General features: G+C 43.2%; 1 protein-coding gene across 8 annotated transcripts; it reads right to left on the bottom strand.

The window, feature by feature from the left end:
* Positions 1-503: 503 nt before the first annotated feature.
* Positions 504-18,743, bottom strand: LOC125346624 (histone H2A.V). Of its 8 annotated transcripts, XR_007209979.1 has the most exons (6): positions 18,665-18,743; positions 16,434-16,511; positions 12,677-12,790; positions 9,562-9,695; positions 3,852-3,981; positions 504-1,895 (listed from the first exon to the last, which is right to left on the bottom strand). XR_007209979.1 is itself a non-coding variant. In XM_048339366.1 (5 exons), the coding sequence occupies exons 1-5, from the start codon at positions 18,665-18,667 to the stop codon at positions 1,834-1,836; spliced, it is 387 nt and encodes a 128-aa protein (XP_048195323.1). In that variant the 5' UTR covers positions 18,668-18,743; the 3' UTR covers positions 509-1,833. The 8 variants fall into 8 exon arrangements, 6 of the variants coding, with proteins under 6 accessions (XP_048195328.1, XP_048195326.1, XP_048195323.1 ...); XM_048339366.1 differs by lacking the exon at positions 9,562-9,695 and having other exon boundaries at positions 509-1,895; XR_007209980.1 differs by lacking the exon at positions 504-1,895 and having other exon boundaries at positions 3,854-3,981; positions 9,562-9,691.
* Positions 18,744-18,927: the final 184 nt, after the last annotated feature.

An 18,927-nucleotide genomic window follows, 5' to 3' on the forward strand; every position in this document is an offset into this window, starting at 1 on the left:
AGTGTTTTAGCAGCTGGGAATGTGGTTCAGTGGTAGAGTGTTTGCCTAGCATGCATGAAGCCGAGTTTGATTCCTCAGTACCGCATAAACAGAAAAAGCCAGAAGTGATGCTGTGGCTCAAGTAAGTGGTAGAGTGCTAGCCTTGAGCAAAACCTTAGGGGCAGTGCCCAGGCCCTGAGTTCAAGCCCCAGGATGCACAAGAGAGAAAAAAGATATTTCAGCTATCTTATTAAAGCAAGGTTATTGTGATTCTGTTCCAAAATGCCACATTTGTGCTTGCTTCAGCAGCACATATAGTAAAATTGGAAGGATACAGAGAAGATACGCAACTTTGTGAAACATTCCATATTTTTAGAACAATTTCTTGAAAAAGAACCTCATTAGCCATGTGCTGTGGCTCACACTTGTAATCCTAGCTATTCAGAAGGCTGAAATCTGTAGACCATGGTCAGAAGCTAGCCCAGGCAGTAAAGTCCATGAGACTATTTCTAATTAACCACCAGAAAACCAAAGTGGTAGTGTAGTATGAGCCTTGAGCAAGAGAGCTCAGGGACAGCACCCAGGCCCCATGACCAGGACAACAAAACGTGACACATGTATGGATACATTTCATTAAGTCTCTAAAGTATGCAGATATGAGAGGATTATGTCTCAAACTACTACTACTCAGCTGAGAGCAGTAAAGGACACATAAAGAAGATAGAGCACAGGAGAGCTGCTGACTGTGGGGAATAGATAAATGTTTCATGTAGTACGTCTCTTTATTTTTGTGTACATGTGAATATTTCCATAATAAAATATTTTTTAAAAATTGTTTTTATCCTGCTATACTATAAAATATCAACTATTTCTTCTTTAAACCATTTCTTCTTTAAATAGTTTCTTCTTCCAGGAAGAAAAACAGCATTTTCTGACAGACCTTCCAGGAAGAAAAACAGCATTTTCTGATAGACCACTAAGAATTACATTAACTGCAATCAACGCATAAGTTACTTAGAAATTGGCTAAGAAATATTCCATTTTTGAAAAGACTAAATGTAAGACATATTGTATCAATAAAAGACCATGGGACGGCTCAAAGCAGAGAAATTTGCAGCCTTGGAGGACACTGTCCACGTGTATCCTTGCCCTGATGTTTCCCATCCTCTAGGCCTGCTGGGTTTTGACAGATCATTTGATTTCCATGAACCTTGGCTCCAGATCCATAAAATGAGGGGAATTAATATTTGTTGATCAGCAAAGCACTTAGCTTAGGGTTTGGCATATGCTAAATGCTCAGTAAATGATTCTAGTAATTCCACTTTCCCTTTTCAGTATAAAATGCACATTTTCCCATAATCTAAATGGAGAGTTATCTCCTAATTTATGGTATTAATTCAGAGTTATTCTTATAGACATTACTACAAAGTAATAGCATCAAAGCTGAACATGATATCAATCAGGTTAAAGCTAGTTTCCTAATTTATTTTAGGATTATTCTGAGGAACTAACTTGAGACTTAAAATACTTCAAGTCTGAGCAAAATATTTCTAATACATCATGAACAGAACAGTTTGGAGACAAATTAGTTTTGTAAAAAATGGTTTATCAATTCCATTTTGGTATAAAACACATAGAAGAAACCTGGCCAATCTATATACAACTATCACGATGTGAAAAGGTTCTTTTACCAAACTTTGAGTCTAAGAATGTACAAATGTTTTTTCTATTGTGTCTATGGTAATTGTCGATGCTTTTCTTTTTAGCTATTTAAAAAAATTCCACACATCTCCACTGTTATTTTCTGTCCCAGTTACAGTACAGTGATGGGGAGGAAAAGGGCTAAACAACCCTCTAAGCAGTTTTCTGCTGTCCCTTCTTTCCAATTAGAGATTTGTGGATGTGAGGGATCACACCTAGAATGAAATTAAAAAAAAAATTATTAAAACATTGGCTATATACTCTGAACTCAGGCAACAACAAATGCTGGAGGGGGTGCGGGGAAAGAGGAACCCTTCTCCATTGTTGGTGGGAGTGCAAATTAGTACAACCACTTTGGAGAACAGTATGGAGGTTTCTCAAAAAGCTCAATACAGACCTACCCTATGACCCGGCCATACCACTCCTAGGCATCTATCCTGAACAGCAAACCCCAAGATATCAAAAAGACATTTGTACTTCCATGTTTATTGCGGCACAATTCACAATAGCCAAAATATGGAAACAACCCAGATGCCCCTCCACAGATGAATGGATCCAAAAAATATGGTACTTATACACAATGGAATACTACATAGCGATTAGGAATGGTGAAATATTGTTATTCGCAGGGAAATGGTCAGAACTTGAACAAATAATGTTGAGCGAGACAAGCCTAGAACACAGAAAACAAAGGGAGACGGAGAGACAGTAGAGACCAAGTCTGTGAATACTGTATATGTTCTTGATACATTGTATATTGTATATATGTCTACCTGACCTAGAGAAGGGATAGAAAAACAGGACGTAAGATATCACAAGAAATGTACACACTGCCCTACTATGTAACTGTACCCTTTTTGCACAACACCTTGTAAAAAATTTTGTGTTCAATTAATAAACAAATAAAAAAAATTACAAAATAAAAAAAATTGGCTAATTTTAATGCTTTAGTTTCTGAAGCGAAAAAAAGGGCTATTATATAAAAAATGATATTTACTCAAGTCCATTTTCACATTCTGATCCTATTAAAACTATCTCTATCAAAAGTGGGCACTGGTGGCTCACACCTATAGTCCTATCTACTCAGGAGACTGAGCTCTGAGTATAGAGGCTCAAAGCCAGCCCAGGTAGGGCAGTACATGACACTCTCATCTCCAATCAACAGCAAAAATCCAGAAGTGGAACTGTGGCTCAAGTGGTAGAGCAGCAGCCTTGAGTGAAAAAGCTAAGCAAGAGTGCAAGGCCCCAAATTCAAGCCACAGTGCCAGCATTAAAACAAACCAACCACCACCACCAACAAACTAGAAAAAAGCCAGGTGCTGGTGGCTCACACCAGTAATCCTAACTACTTAGAAGGCTGAGATCTAAGGATCTCGGGTTGAAGCCAGCCCAGGCAGGAAAGTCTGTGAGACTTGATCACCAATTAACTACCAGAAAACCAGAAGCAGTGCTGTGGCTCAACGTGGTAGAGTGCTATCCTACCACCACCAATGAAAATCCAGAAGTATATATTAAGTTACTGTAGGTAAAACTGTGAGTTTATATGCATTTTTAGCAAAGAGTTACCATAGCTTTTATGAGGTTCTGTGGAGATACTCCAAAATAAATTAAAAACCTCCAATTTACACCTGAACTTACACTGATCCTGATCCACTTCCACTACTTCAGCCCTTCCAAGGCTACTGGGCTAGAAGATTTCTCAAGATTATTTCTCAAAGTTTAGAAGGCAAGCAGGAACTGCTTCAAAATCAGGCTTGAACTATTCCATATGAAATTTAGAAAAAGGATGACATAGATTAAGATATATTGTATTCATAAACTGCTTTGCTAAATGGAAACTCCTTTGTATGACTAAAGATAATAAAAAATAATTTGGACAAAAAAGCCAGGTGATGGTGGCTCACACCCGTAATCCTAGCTACTTACTTAAGAGGCTGAGATCTGAGGATCATGGTTCAAAGCCAGCCTGAGTGGAAGGTCCTTGAGACTCTTATCTCCAATAAACTACTCAGAAAAAGCCAGAAGTAGCACTGTGGCTCAAGTGGTAGAGAGCTAGTCTTGAGCACAAAGGGGCTCAGGGACAGTGCCCAGGCCCTGAGTTCAAGCCCCAGGACTGGCAAAAAAAAGGAAGAGAGAAATACTACTGATCATCTAGGCTTAATAATACATACCACCCCCAGCTATGGTAGCCTTGATGAGAGAATCCAGCTCTTCGTCACCACGGATTGCAAGCTGTAAGTGACGGGGAGTGATACGCTTTACTTTGAGATCCTTGGAAGCATTTCCTGCTAGTTCCAGGACCTACAAAATATCCAGAAAAACCACATCAAATAAAGGATAACAGTTCAAGCTTTCAGCCTTATATAGTCCCTCTAGCTAGTCTCCCAACTAGAATAGATTCTTCTTACTTAGTACCTGTCCATACCACATATGTGCAATTACATATATTTTTGGTATTATAATGCATTTACAAAAACTCTTTTTTTTTTTTTTTAATTTTTTTTAGAATTTTTTTTTTTTTGCCAGTCCTGGGCCTTGGACTCAGGGCCTGAGCACCATCCCTGGCTTCTTCCCGCTCAAGGCTAGCACTCTGCCACTTGAGCCACAGCGCCGCTTCTGGCCGTTTTCTGTATATGTGGTGCTGGGGAATCGAACCTAGGGCCTCGTGTATCCGAGGCAGGCACTCTTGCCACTAGGCCATATCCCCAGCCCCTACAAAAACTCTTATTACTTCATTTGACGACATTTATATTCATTATCTACCATGGCGACAGAAACTTGGGCAAAAATCCTACTTCTAGCCAGAAATCTGGTGGTTTACACCTGCAATCCTAATTACAGGATGAGATCTGAGGAATCAGGCTTGAAGCCAGCCTGACAGACAATCCCCAGCAAAAAGCCAAAAGGCAGGTGCTGGGGGCTCATACCTGTAATCCTAGCTACTCAGGAGGCTGGAATCTGAGGTTCACAGTTCAAAGCCAGCCTAAGCAGGAAAGTCCATGAGTCTCTTATCTCCAATAAACTACCAAACAACCAGAAATGATGCTGTGGCTCAAAGTGGTGGAGTGCTACCTTGAGCTGAAGGGCTCAAGGTCAGCACCCAGGCCCAGAGGTTGAAGACCCACGACTGTCAAAAAAAAAAAAAAAAAAAAAGAGGGGGTGCGCTGAGAATATGACCTAGTGGTAGAGTGCTTGCCTTGTATACATGAAGCCCTGGGTTTGATTCGTCAGCACCACATATGTATAGAAAAAGCCAGAAGGGGCACTATGGCTTAAGTGGTGGAGTGCTAGCTTTGAGCAAAAAGAAGCCAAGGACAGTGCTCAGGCCCTGAGTTCAAGCGCCAGTACTGGCAAAACAAATAAAACAAAAAGGCCAGAAGTACAAGTATAGTTCAAGTGGTACAGCACCAGCTTTAAGCAAAAAAAAACAAAACAAAAATAAAACAACCACCTAAGAGCACAAAAGGCCTCAGTTTAAGTCCCAGTACTGGTATCAAAAAGAAAAATAATAAAACCAAACCAAATATATACACAATTAAAACAAAGCCAAGTGGAGATATGGCTCAAGTGGTAGAGCACCTGCCTTGAGCAAAAAAGCTAAGGTACAGTGCAGGCCCTGAGTTCAAGACCTGATACTGACACATAAAAACAAAAGAAGGAGCTGGGAATGTAGCTTAGCGGTCGAGTGCTTGCTCAGCACACATGAAGCCCTGGCTTCTCTTCCTCAGCAGCACCACATAAACAAGTGGTAGAGTTCTAGCCTTGAACAAAAAGAAGTCAGGGATAGTGCTCAGGTGCTGAGTTCAAGCCCCAGGACTGGCAAAAAAAAAAAAAAAAAGGTACAATTTACTATTACAAAGAAAAAAAATTAAAGAACAAGGAATATTACTTCCTATCCATGATTCTAAATGTGAACATTTATGACTTCTTATGTCATAGGAAAGTTATTTCTGATTCATAGTTTTCTTTTTTTTGGCCAGTCCTGGGCCTTGGACTCAGGGCCTGAGCACTGTCCCTGGCTTCTTCCCGCTCAAGGCTAGCACTCTGCCACTTGAGCCACAGCGCCGCTTCTGGCCGTTTTCTGTATATGTGGTGCTGGGGAATCGAACCTAGGGCCTCGTGTATCCGAGGCAGGCACTCTTGCCACTAGGCTATATCCCCAGCCCCTGATTCATAGTTTTCAATGTTAGCAGGCCCAGCAAAACTATAGATAGCCAGGTGCTGGTGGCTCAAGCCTGTAATCCTAGTTACTCAGGAGGCTGGGATCGTGGTTCAAAGCCAGCCCAGGCAGGAAAGCCCATGAGATTCTTATTTCCTGTGAACCCCCCAAAAACCGCAAGTGGCTCAAAGTGGCAGAACGCTATTTTTGAGCAAAAGAGCTCAGGGACAGCACCCAGGCCTTGACTTCAAGATTGACCAAAGGCGGGGGTGGGGGGGTGGGGGGGAAGCTATAGACAATAAATTATAGCCTTTTATCCCACAGTAGAAATCTTCAAATTACTTTCTCTTTTTTTGTCAGCCATGGGGCTTGAACTCAGGGCCTGGGCACTGTCCTTGAGCCCCTTTGTGTTCAAGGGTGGCACTCTACTACTTGAGCCACAGTGCTACTTCAGGTTTTTGAGTGGTTAATAGGAGATAAGAATCTCAAAGGGGACTTTTCTGCCTACGCCGGCTTCAAACTGCAATCCTCAGATCTCAACCTCCTGAGTAGCTGGGATTACAGGCGTGAGCCACTGGTGGCCTATGCAATCCAAATTTCAAGTCCAGTTAGCTACAATAGGGTACTGATGTTTTTGTTTTTTTTTTTTTTTTGCCAGTCCTGGGCCTTGGTCTCAGCCCTGTCCCTGGCTTCTTTTTGCTCAAGGCTAGCACTCTGCCACTTGAGCCACAGCGCCACTTTTGGCCATTTTCTGTATATGTGGTGCTGGGGAATTGAACCCAGGGCCTCATATATACGAGGCAAGCACTCTTGCCACTAGGCCATATCCCCAGCCCGGTACTGATGGTTTTTACATTCAAGAACTCCACTGGTGCCAATATACCATTGAAGGAATCAGTACAAGGATCACTCCACCAAACTTTCTCAAATATTTATATAGAGCAGAAGACTGAGTGCACATCAGAATCAAATGTTTGTCTGAGCCTTAATTTAAAAAAAATTTTTTTTATGCCAGTCCTGGGGCTTGAACTCAGGGCCTGAGCACTGTCCCTGGCTTTTTTGCTCAAGGCTAGCACTCTGCCACTTGAGCCACAGTGCCACTTACGGCATTGTCTATATATGTGGTGCAGAGGAATCGAACCCAGGGGCTTCATGTATGCAAGGCAAACACTATGTCACTAGGCCATATTCCCAGCCCTTGTCTGAGCTTTAAAAACTTGACACTTGCCCATCCCTCCCCAGGAACTCTGTCATCACTGGGATGAAATGCAGAGGCAGTATTATTTTTTTTTTTTTTTTTTTTACCGCTCTCCAAATGGTTCTATTGTCGAGCCAAGATTAAAAAGTGCTTATCTTTGATCTATACTCTTGGATTAGGGTGCAGACTACTAAATGACTAACTCTAAATTTAAGTATGGGGCTGGGAATATGGCCTAGTGGCAAGAGTGCTTGCCTCCTATACATGAAGCTCTGGGGTTCAATTCCTCAGCACCACATATATAGAAAAGGCCAGAAGTAGTGCTGTGGTTCAAGTGGCAGAGTGCTAGCCTTGAGCAAAAAGAAGTCAGGGACAATGCTCACACCCTGAGTCCAAGCCCCAGGACTGGCCAAAAAATAAAAAATAAATAAATTTAAGTATATGGGATATATTGACAACTTTAAAAACTTTATTTGTTGTTGAAACCCACCTCCCACATCTCTATGTTACTGATACTGAATATGTTAGGTACTTAATCTATTCTCCATGCTGTACCCTCTACCTGTCTAATTTTAACTATCTAGTCATAGTAGTCACATAATACCTGTAATCTCAGCCACGTGGAAGACTGAGGCAGAAGTATTACAAGTGTGAGACCTGCCGGGCAACTCTATGAGACCCTGTAAAGAAAAAAATAATAATAAAAGAAGCCAGGCACTGTTGGCTCACATCTATAATCCTACTCCAAAATCCTGAGACCCAGAAGATGTGGTTCAAAGCCAGCTTGGGCAAAAAAATTACTAGAGACTTCATCTCCAAAATAAACAGCAAGCTGGGCGCCAGTGGTTCACACCTGTAACCCTAGCTACTCTGGAGATTGAGATCTGAGGATCGTGGTTCAAAGGCAGCTGGGGCAAGAAAGTCTGTGAGACTCTTCTCTCCAATTAACCACCAGAAAACTGGAAATGGCACTATGGCTCAAAGTGGTAGAGCCCTAGCCCTGAGCTAAAGAGCTCAGGGACAGCACCCAGGTCCAAAGTTCAAACCCCAGGATCGACCAAAAAACAAACAAACAAAAAACCACTAGACAAACAACAAAAAGGTAGGCTAGAGGCATGACTCAAGTAGAAGATCACCAGATGAGCAAACTAAGCTGGCTAATCTGAGGCCTTCAGATACTGTTCCACCAAAAAACAAAACAAAAACAGAAAAATGCAAGCAGATAGAACAACAATTATTCAAATCAAGTCCAGGCAGCAACAGATAGCTAGACCTTATAATATCTAAAACTAAGCCTGTTATCTCAGCTACTTGGTTGACAGAGCTAGAAAATCTGGGTTTGAGGCAATCTCAGGCAAAAAGTAATAAAGACTCCAACTAAACAAGTAAGGTAGGTGTGGTGATAGAGCCAGTGATCCCAGCTATGCTGGGATCCCTAAGTAGGAGGACTTCAGGCTGAGGAAAGCCTCAGGTAAAAACTTGATTCTAGGGCTGGGAATATGGCCTAGTGGTGGAGTGCTTTCCTTGCCTACATGAAGCCCTGGGTTCAATTCCCCAGTACCACAAATATAGAAAAAGCCAGAAGTGGCACTGTGCCTTAAGAGCTAGAATGCTAGCCTTGAGCAAAAACAAGCCAGGGATGGTGCTCAGGCTCTGAGTCCCAAGCCCCAGGACTGGCAAAAAAAACAACCAACCACAAAACTTGATTCTATTAGAAAAATAAAAGCCCCTCCAGAAAAAAAAAAAAAAAAGGCTGAAAGGGCTGGGAGTATGTATGGCTCAAGTAATAACCCAGCACTGCCAACAAACAATAAAAATACAAACAACAACAACAAAATAAGCCAGGAATGGTTATGCCCACTTGCAACCGCAGCTATACAAAAGGCAGAGGTAGGAACATTAGGATCAGAGGCTGGTCTGGGAAAAGTATGAGAGCCAATCTGAGAAACTAAAGCAAAAGGGGATGAGGGTATGGTTCAAGTAGTAGAGCCTAGCATGTGTGAAGCATTGGTATGAAATAAATTTTTTTAATTGTCCAAAAAGAAATGTACTCTTTACCTGACTTATGTAACTATAATGCCTCTGCAAATCAACTTCAAAATAATAAAAATGCCAGGCACCAGCAGCTCACACCTGTTATTGTAGCTACTCAGGAGGCTGCAAACTGAGGATCATGGTTCAAAGCCAGCCCAAGAAATAAAGTCTGTGAGATTCTTATCTCCAATTAACCACCAGAAAATTGGAAGTGGCGCTGTGGCTCAAGCGGTAGAGCCTTGAGCTGAAGAGCTCAGAGTGTTCAAGCCCCATGGCCAACCAAAATAAATAAATAACTGGGGAAAAAATAAAGTTCAAAATGCAGTGTAGAAGAGACTTAGATGGGACTTAAGCAGTATGATCCAAAATACTATTACTGCAATAGCATGAACAAAAATGAATACCTTGTGCTGGGAATGTAGGTTAGTGGTAGAGTATTTGCCTAGCATGCATGAGGTTCGATTCTTTGGTACCATACAAAAAAGACTACCTTGATGGACATGATGGCTCAAGTCTGTAATTCCAGCAGCTGAGAGGCAGAGGCAGGAGGATTGAGAATTTGAGGTCAAACTGGGCTACACAGTGAGTTCCAGGCCATCTTGAGGCATGTAGTGAGACACCTGTCTCAAAAAACCAGAACAAAAACCATATACCTTTCTAGACTCTGCAGTTAAAAAAACCTAGCGTAATACCGAAAGTGTTTCAGTGATACCACACAAAACAACTTGCTCATGACAAAGTCTAAACTATTGATAATTCAATGATCAATTACTTGATCAAGTAATTGATCATTGAATTAAATAATCAAAGGGACACAAAATGACTTAGTGAAATGATAGCAACAATAAATGAAATAGTGAAATGATAGCAACAATAAATGATACATAGTGAGAACTACACTCTTCTATCTAGTATTCCTCAATCAAGACCCTTCTGTTTAGCTTGGCAATCTCTGCACTTGACTGGCTTGTTACTCAGATTATTTTCCTTGTCTGGAATAAAACTGAAGAATTTCCATGGCTTGCAATTGGTTTCCTTAGGACAAACAGGGATGTCACAGTGTAAGAATTACAAACTAGGGCTGGGAATATGGCCTAGTGGCAAGAGTGCTTGACTTGTATACATGAAGCCCTGGGTTCAATTCCCCAGTACCACATATATAGAAAATGGCCAGAAGTGGTACTGTGGCTCAAGTGGCAGAGTGCTAGCCTTGAGCAAAAGGAAGCCAGGGACAGTGCTCAGGCTCTGAGTCCAAGCCCCAGGACTGGCCAAAAAAAAAAAAAAAAAAGAATTACAAACTCAGTTGGGCACTGATGACTCATACCTGCAATCCTAGCTACTCAGAAGGCTGCAATCTGAGGTTCGTGGTTCAAAGCCAGCTTGGACAGGAAAGTAACCATCAGAAAACCAGAAGATGAGAGAGGGTGTAACAAATAAGACATGAAATGTACTCACTACCTTATTATGTAACTGTACTCCTTCTGTACATCATCTTGTCAGTAAAATTTAATTAAACAACAACAAAAAAAGAAAACCAGAAGTGGCGCTGTGGCTCAAAGTGGTAGCTTGCTAACCCTGAGCACAAAACCTCAGGGACAGCATCCAAGCCGTACATCTGACCAAAAAAAAATATTTTTTAAACCAAAATATTACAAACTCTTTTGCGCCCCCCGTCCCCCTTTCCTGGGGCTTGAACTAAGGATCCGAGCACTGTTCCTGGATTCTTTATGCTCAAGGCTAGCACTCTGCCAACTTGAGCCACAGCACCTCTTCTGGCTTTTCCTATTTATGTGGTGTGGAGGAATCAAACCCAGGGCTTCATGTATACGAGGCAAGTACTGTTGCCACTAGGCCATATTCCCAGCCCCAAAACATTACAAACTCTTGCCCAAGAAATTAATCTTCTGAAATGTCAAACCTATGTATAATCATGCAGAAAACCAGAAGATCTTTTATACCTAATAAGTAAAAGATCTGTCTATACATTGCCATGGTTTTTTGGTTTGTTTTTTTTTTTTTTTGGCCAGTCCTGGAGCTTGAACTCAGGGCCTGAGCACTGTCCCTGGCTTCTTTTTGCTCAAGGTTAGCACTCCATCACTTGAGCCACAGCACCACTTCTGGCCTTTTCTATAAATGTGGTGCCGAGGAATTGAACCCAGGGCTTCAAGTATATAAGGCAAGCACTCTAGCCCCTGCCCAGAGCAAGCCTTTATCCTACCCAAAAATCTTCATAAACATGCTATAACTGGTCTACTCACTTTATTCTATATACCTCAGCATTCACTTTATTAAAATCTTACACTCATGTCAAGCCACTTAAAAGTATGGGTTACTGGCCATTTCTTATTTGTAAAAATAAGCACACTAAAGTTTTGTTTGTGCTGGTACTGGGGTTTGAACTCAGGGTCTTGAACCTGCTCAGTTTGCTTTCTCAATTGGCACTCTACCACTTAAGCCACACTGCCAGCTTGGCTTCTTGCTGGTTATTTGGAAGACAGAACTTTGTGAATTCTTCTGCCAAAGCTGGTTTTAAAATCTCAGTGCTGCAGATCTCAGTCTCCTTTGTGGGCATAAGCCACCAGCACCAGGGACACCAAGTTTTATTTTTGGTTGGTCCCTGGAGCTTGAACTCTGGTCCTGGGCGCTGTCCCTGAGCTCTTCAGCTCCTTAAAGCTAGTGCTCTACCACTCTGAGCCACAGTGCCACTACTGTTTTTCCAGAGTTTTACTGGAGATGAAAGTCTCACAGACTTTCTTGCCCGGGCTGGCTTTGAATTGTGATCCTCAGATCTCAGCCTCCTGAGTAGCTAGAATTACAGGCATGAGCCACCAGCTCCTGGCCCAAGTTTTATTTCTAACACTGGCACTGGATGATTGACAGACTGACAGATGCATTTATAACTGCTATTTAAAAGAAACTAGGGGCTGGGAATATGGCCTACTGGCAAGAGCGCTTGCCTTGTATATATGAAGCCTTAGGTTTGATTCCTCAGCACCACATATATAGTGGTGCTGTGGCTCAAGTTAGCAGAGTGCTAGCCTTGAGTAAAAAGAAGTGCTCAAGCCCTGAGTTCAAGCCCCAGGACTGGCAAAAAAGGAAAAAACAAAGAAACCAGATTGAGTGGGAGAAAATGAGGTGGGAGCAACACTGTTCAAAAAAAAATATACTCATGGCCTGACTTTTATGTAACTGTAACCCTTCTGTACATCACCTTTACAATAAAATTTAAAAATAACCCAGATGAAGGGCCATGTCTGAGGCAGGTTGGCCTAGGAAAGACCAGGAGACTCTATCTAAATAAGAAGGAATAGGAAAGAACTAGGTGCCTATAGTCCCGGCTACTTGAGAAGAGGTGGTGAGAGGATCAGTATCTGAAACCAGCCTAGACAAATGAGTATAAGACCTTACCTAAAATAACTAAATGCAAAGGGACTGTGGGCGTGGTTTAAGTGGTAGAATACCTCAAATGCAAGACTTGAATTTAATCCTCAGTACTGCCAAAGAGAAAGAAAAAGAAATCCAAGAGCATACATGTCTCTTTGGGTTGCAGAACTTAGTTTAGAGCACCATCTGGACTCCCCTATACAACACATTGCCCCACAAACCTCAGCAGTGAGGTACTCCAGAATTGCAGCACTGTACACAGCAGCAGTGGCACCCACCCGTCCGTGGCTTGTGGTGCGAGTCTTCAAGTGTCTGTGGATACGGCCCACAGGAAACTGCAAGAGAGATGTCTTACTGGCAAGCACTGCCAAGAGTCTTCATCGAGGTTAATCAATGGTTAACACAAGTAAAGTATGAACTAATAATCTGGGTACACAGAAGTCAAAGTTATTTGGCAACTAACATTTCCTAGGTCCTGTGAGTATGCTCTGGTAATGAGCTCCAAATCTGACAGTTCTGCACAATATGAAGGAAGGATTTATCAGATGACAGAAACGATGCTGGCTGGCATCCACTGTACACGTGACATGTCTCCTAGTCACCCCCTCCACCCAATAAGCTGCACATGACCGTGAAGCCCGACCATCTTTCTTCTCATCCTAACTCTTCTTTCTTTGGTTTCAAGAAGTGACCTGATGGTTAGGAAGTATCTCCACCACTCTCTCACAGCGATGCTTGTCTTTTAATCAGAAAGAGTCCTTTGGGGCCTCAGGAATGGCTCACATGGCACTTGCTTGTGAGTGTGAGGCCTGGGAGTTCAAACCTCATGGGGTTGGGGGGAGAGATTTGCAGGGAAAAAGTACTCTCTAACTTCAAAAGTATCCTAATACTTTGTGCTTTTATTCCCACTCCCACCAGGGGTTTTTGGTACTGGTGGCCTTGTACATGCTGTTCTGCTCTTCTCTGCTACTCATTACTAATTGGCCTTCCTCTTCCTTATTTCAATTGCTTCCTTTCAGTGGCTCCTTCCTTAAAACTTTACCACACATTTTCGATTGTTTAGTCTACATGTCTTCTTCCTTTTCCAAGGAAAAACTTAAAAATTCTTACTTCCTTGTTGTCATTTCTCCCAGCCCAAACTTACTTGTAACTACTATCCTTGAAGTCCAGCAGTCTTATTATGCTTATCAATCTACTACTCACTTACAGATCTCATTTTTTTTTTTAATTTTTTATTTATGTGGTACTAAGGAAGCACTCTACCATTAAGCCATATTCCCAGCCCTCATTCTTCCTCATATTCCCAGGTCTCAATCTTTTTTATTTTTTTTTTTACTCAGGGCCTGGGCACTGTCCCTGAATTTTTTGCTCAAGCCTACCCCTCTACCACTTGAGCCACAGCACCACTTATGGCTTTTTCTATATATGTGGTACTGAGGAATTGAAACCCTGGGGTTCATGTATATGAGGCAGGTACTCTACTACTGGGCTATATTCCCAGCCCAAAAGGTCTCATTCTTAAGGACTAAAAGCACTTTCTCCTACCCCATCCCATGAACTTCTTAAGCAGGATCCACACCTTATTCTCCTTTACAATCTTGTGGGGACTATGTTGTCTGGCACCTAGTAGGACCCTAAAAATATCTCTTTGGCAAGGCACCAGTAGCTCAAACTTGTAATCCTAGCTAATCAGGAGGCCTAGATCTGAGGTTGTGGGCAGGAAAGTCCCATGAAACTCTTACCTCTCTCTAATTAACCACACAAAAAAGTCAGAAGTAGAGCAGTGGTTCAAGTGGTAGAACACTAGCACTAGCCTGAGCACAAAAACTCAAGAATAATTCCTAGGCTGTGAGTTCAAGCCCTGGAACCAGCACATACACAAAAATTCTTTGTAGGCACCAGAGCCAGTAAAGTTCTTTATCTTTATTAATTTTTTTGACACAGGATATTTCTATGGGTTTAGACTGGCCTCTGCATCCCAAATGATAAGATTACAGATATGACTGGTTCTTTATATAGGAGATAGAGCATGGCTGGCTGCTACAAAAATGCAGCAGATAGCTCTACATTAATTTCTGTAATACCGGGGCTGGGGATATGGCCTAGTGGCAAGAGAGCTTGCCTCCCATACATGAAGCCCTGGGTTCGATTCCCCAGCACCACATATACAGAAAATGGCCAGAAGTGGCGCTGTGGCTCAAGTGGCAGAGTGCTAGCCTTGAGCAAAGAGAAGCCAGGGACAGTGCTCAGGCCCTGAGTCCAAGGCCCAGGACTGGCCAAAAAAAAAATTTCTGTAATACCACCACTGAGGAACACAAGTTTGAGGCCAGTCAGGGCTACTTAGTGGAACTACTAGGAAAGAAAAGGAAGGGAAAGAAGAGGAAGATGGGAGATGGAAAGGGAAAAAACAGGAGGGGTGGAAAGAGAAAAGGAGGAAGAAAGAAAAAGAAAAACAGAAAAAGAAGTTTTTTGGGACATGGTAAATAAGAACACAGCACTTTGCAGCAACACTGTGGCCTGAAGCCTGCTGTTCTTGGCTGTCTCATACCAAGTACTCACTTGCCAATCTTGTATTTCTGAGGGGCTTGGCCCATGCCCATAGTATTAACTACTGAATTTTCACAAATGAGCTCAAATTTGTAATTCTGTGCATCACAACTCTCAGAAACTCCTCAATCATGTTTCCAGCTCCCGGTGTTCTTACATGGACGTTCTGGTAAACTTCAAGGTGATCACCTACTTAAGTTTATCTCACAGCATCTCCTCCACGCCAACTTACATAGCACTTCAAATGCAATGTGCTTCACATGAATTGTCATAGTTCCCTCAAATATATAATGTATCAAGTTTTAAGTTCCCTTTACCCATTCTTCAGTGTCCCCTAGACCCTGTTATTACCTACTCGAACTCTCTCACTACTACTCTAAGGATAAAACCTAAACCTTACCAGGCATGGTGGTGGCCCATGCTTGTAATTCCGGCACTTTGGAGACTAAGGCAGGAAGTTACAAGTTTGAGACTAGCCTGAGCTTCACAGTGAAACCATCTTGAGACACAAATAAACAAAACCCTCTTCAGTTTGTCCTTCCAACTTTCTTGTTTAAAAGTGTCTCTTGGGGGCTGGGAATATATATGGCCTAGTGGCAAGAGTGCTTGCCTCATATACATGAAGTGCTGGGTTCGATTCTTCAGTACCACATATATAGAAAAGGCCAGAAGTGCACTGTGGCTCAAGTGGCAGAGTGCTAGCCTTGAGCAAAAAGAAGCCAGGGACGGTGCTCAGGCCCTGAGTCCAAGCCCCAGGACTGGCAGGGAATAATTCCAGAAATTTTTGAGTGTGTAAGTTGCAATAATATACAGTTAGAAAATGTTTAGTTATTTTGTGTTCATTCAGCCCATAATTGACTTAGTAGGGAAATACTCAGGGCCTCAGCACTGTCCCTGGCTTCCTTTTTGCTCAAAGTTAGCACTCTGCCACTTGAGCCACAGCACCACTTCCAGTTTGTTTATGAGGTGCTGAGGAATTGAACCCAGGGCTTCATGCATGCTAGGCAAGCACTCAACCACTAAGCCACATTCCCAGCCCTTTAAAAAACAGCTTTTAATAAAATAAAATTAGAATAAATTAAGATTTCTACAATTTATTCTCATACAATAGAATACAAAATCAATCGTTAACTTTGATTTGACCAATGAATCTCATTATCAAAGGCCTGCGGTAATAAGATTTTTTTTCTTTTAAGGAGTTCCTGTACATTGATTTTGTTTATATTTTGGCTAGTCCTGGATCTTGAATGCAGGGCCTGGGCACTGTCCCTGAGCTGCTTTATACTAGCACTCACCACTTGAGCCACAGTGCCACTTCCAGCTTTTTCTGTTTATGTGGTACTGAGGAATCAAACCCAAATCATGACTCAAATGGGTCATGAATGGCAACAGTTCAAAAAAAAAAATCAACAATGATCTACGTATCTTTACCTGTAATCCAGCTCTTTGTGAGCGAGATACTGCTTTAGCCTTGGCCTTCCCACTGTCCTTTCCAGCTTTGCCTCCAGCCTAGATGGAAAAAAGGTTTTGGATGAAAAGTTGAGTACTACCTCAAAAAAATAAGACAACAAAACTTGTAGTTTTATTTTAGGTACTTAAACGTTATCTAGGTGTGGGCAGGGAATGTGGCTTAGTGGTAAAGTGCTTCCCTAGCATGCATTAAGCCCTGGGTTCAATTCCTCAGAAAAAGCAGGAAGTGGTAATGTGGCTCAAGTGGTAGAGTGCTAGCCTTGAACAAAAAGATGGTCAGCAAGAGTGCCCAGGCCCTGAAGTCAAGCCCCAGGACTGGCACACACACACACACAAGTTATCTAGCTGATCTCCTGCTTCATTGGTATCCTATATCAACTTTCATGAATTTTTATTAAAAGGTATTAACGCTGGGATCTGTAGATCTTAGTTCAAAGCTAGCATAGTCCTTGAGACTCCATCTTCAAAATAACCAGCAAAAATCAGGCTGGTGTATGGTTCAAGTAGTAAAGCATCAGCTGAGCAAACAAAGCCAAACAAAAGCAAGGCCCTGAACTCAAACCCTGGTACTATCAAAACAAAAGACATCAAACATTAAGCACATTTTAAAATGGAGATTTCTATAAATTTGAACATATTTCTCAATTTTCTGACTCATGAACTTTGCAAGTCAGTAACTTCTATGCATAGCTGAATTTTTTTTTCCCCATTCCTGGGGTGTGAACTCAAAGCCTGGGCAATCTTCCTGGCCATCTTTTTGCTCAAGAGCCACAGCACCACTTCTGGCTTTTTCTGTATATCTGGTGCTGATGAATAGAGCCCAGGGCTACATGCATGCTAGACAAGCACTCTACCCTTAGGCCACATTCCCAGCCCTTGAATTTTTTTTTTCATGTGTCAACATAATATTACATTTCTGAATGTTTCATTTAGAATTATTCAGAATTTAGCTATTCTGGGATGATTAACAAGCATGTTACCAAGAATAAAACAGAAACTGGAGACATGGCTCAAATGGAAGAGTGCCAGTCTTGAGTTGAAAAAGCTGAGGGGGTGGGGGAGGTCATAAGTTCAAACCCCAGTAGTGTGCCAGCCTTAAGCAAAAAAGGAAAGCAAGATCAAGACATCCAGAGTTCAAGGCCTAGTTCTGGCACCAAAATTAAAAACAACAACAAAAAGCCTTCTAAAGCCAAGCACTGGTGGCTCAGGCCTGTAATCCTAGCTACTCAGGAGGCTGAGATCTGAGGACCACAGTTTGAAGCTAGGATGGGCAGGAAAGTCCATTGAGACTTATCTCCAATCAATAACCCAAAAAGTCAGTAGTGGAGTTGTAGCTCAAGTATAGAGTGCTAGACTTGAGCAAAAAAGCTCAGGGTAGCGCCCAGGCCCTGAGTGCAAGCCCCAGTACCGTACCAAAAATAAGCAAATTTTTAAAACTACAGAAATTGGATAATTTTACAAGAACCGAAAATTGTGTCCTCTGGACACTCTGCTTATAGGTTAGGTGTTAGGTCTACTGAATCCCATTCATGTTATCCTAGGGTTAACTCTTGGGCAGGCAGCTCCACTTTGGGTAATGTCAAAAACGCGACATAAACTGTGATCTGCCACAAGCTCGTCCTCCTTTCTCCTCAACTTGGGGATGGGGATCAATGTCATTCTCTTCTGAGTCTTTCGAAGGCACGCTGTTTTTCAGAACGAAAGGAAGTACGCCGTGAGGAAAACACAAAAAACAAAGGCAGCCAGGCAGGGGAAGGGCTGTGGGGAAGCTCCCCGGGCCGGGCGCGGACGAGGGGGGAGTGCGCCCGGGGCTGCGACCCAGTCCCGGCCAGCCGGGGTGTTACGTAACCCAGCACCGCCGGGCCCAGCGCCAGCCCGCGCCCCGCGGCCGCCTCCGCCCGGGACCCCGGCAGCCGGTCCGGCCTCTCCGAGCCTGCCTTCTCCCGCTCGACAGACGCGGCTGCGTCCCGGGTCGCCGGGAGACAGGGCCAGGTTCTGCCAAGAGTTCACCCCGACCGCCCCGCCCCACCACCCAGCCGGACGCTCACATCGGGCACTGCGGCCCCAGCAAGTGGGAAACGGGACCCGTCGAGCGCGGACCAGGCGCCCACCGACGCCTGGCTCCACAGGTGGCGGCACGGACGCCAGGCTCCGCGACCGGCCTCCAGTTTGCCCAGCTCGGCCTCACTCACCATGGTCTTGGCAGACTGCTCGGCCGCGGGACCACCCACTACCACCCCGCGCCGCCGCTGCCGCCGCAGCCACCGCCAAAACCCGACAATGCTCAGGGCCCGCCTCGTGCTACCACAACCAATGGATGCTCGAGTTGCTGGTTTGAACCCTACAGGTTAGCCAATCGTCAGTCTTCTTCTAGATGCATTCCCCACCCCCGTGGCAACGCCTCCTCAACGGCTGTTTGTTTTTGCACTCGGCTCGTGGAGGCGGGGCCACCAGC

The sequence above is a fragment of the Perognathus longimembris genome, chromosome 2, assembly GCF_023159225.1.
Source record: "Perognathus longimembris pacificus isolate PPM17 chromosome 2, ASM2315922v1, whole genome shotgun sequence".
Taxonomy (NCBI): domain Eukaryota; kingdom Metazoa; phylum Chordata; class Mammalia; order Rodentia; family Heteromyidae; genus Perognathus; species Perognathus longimembris.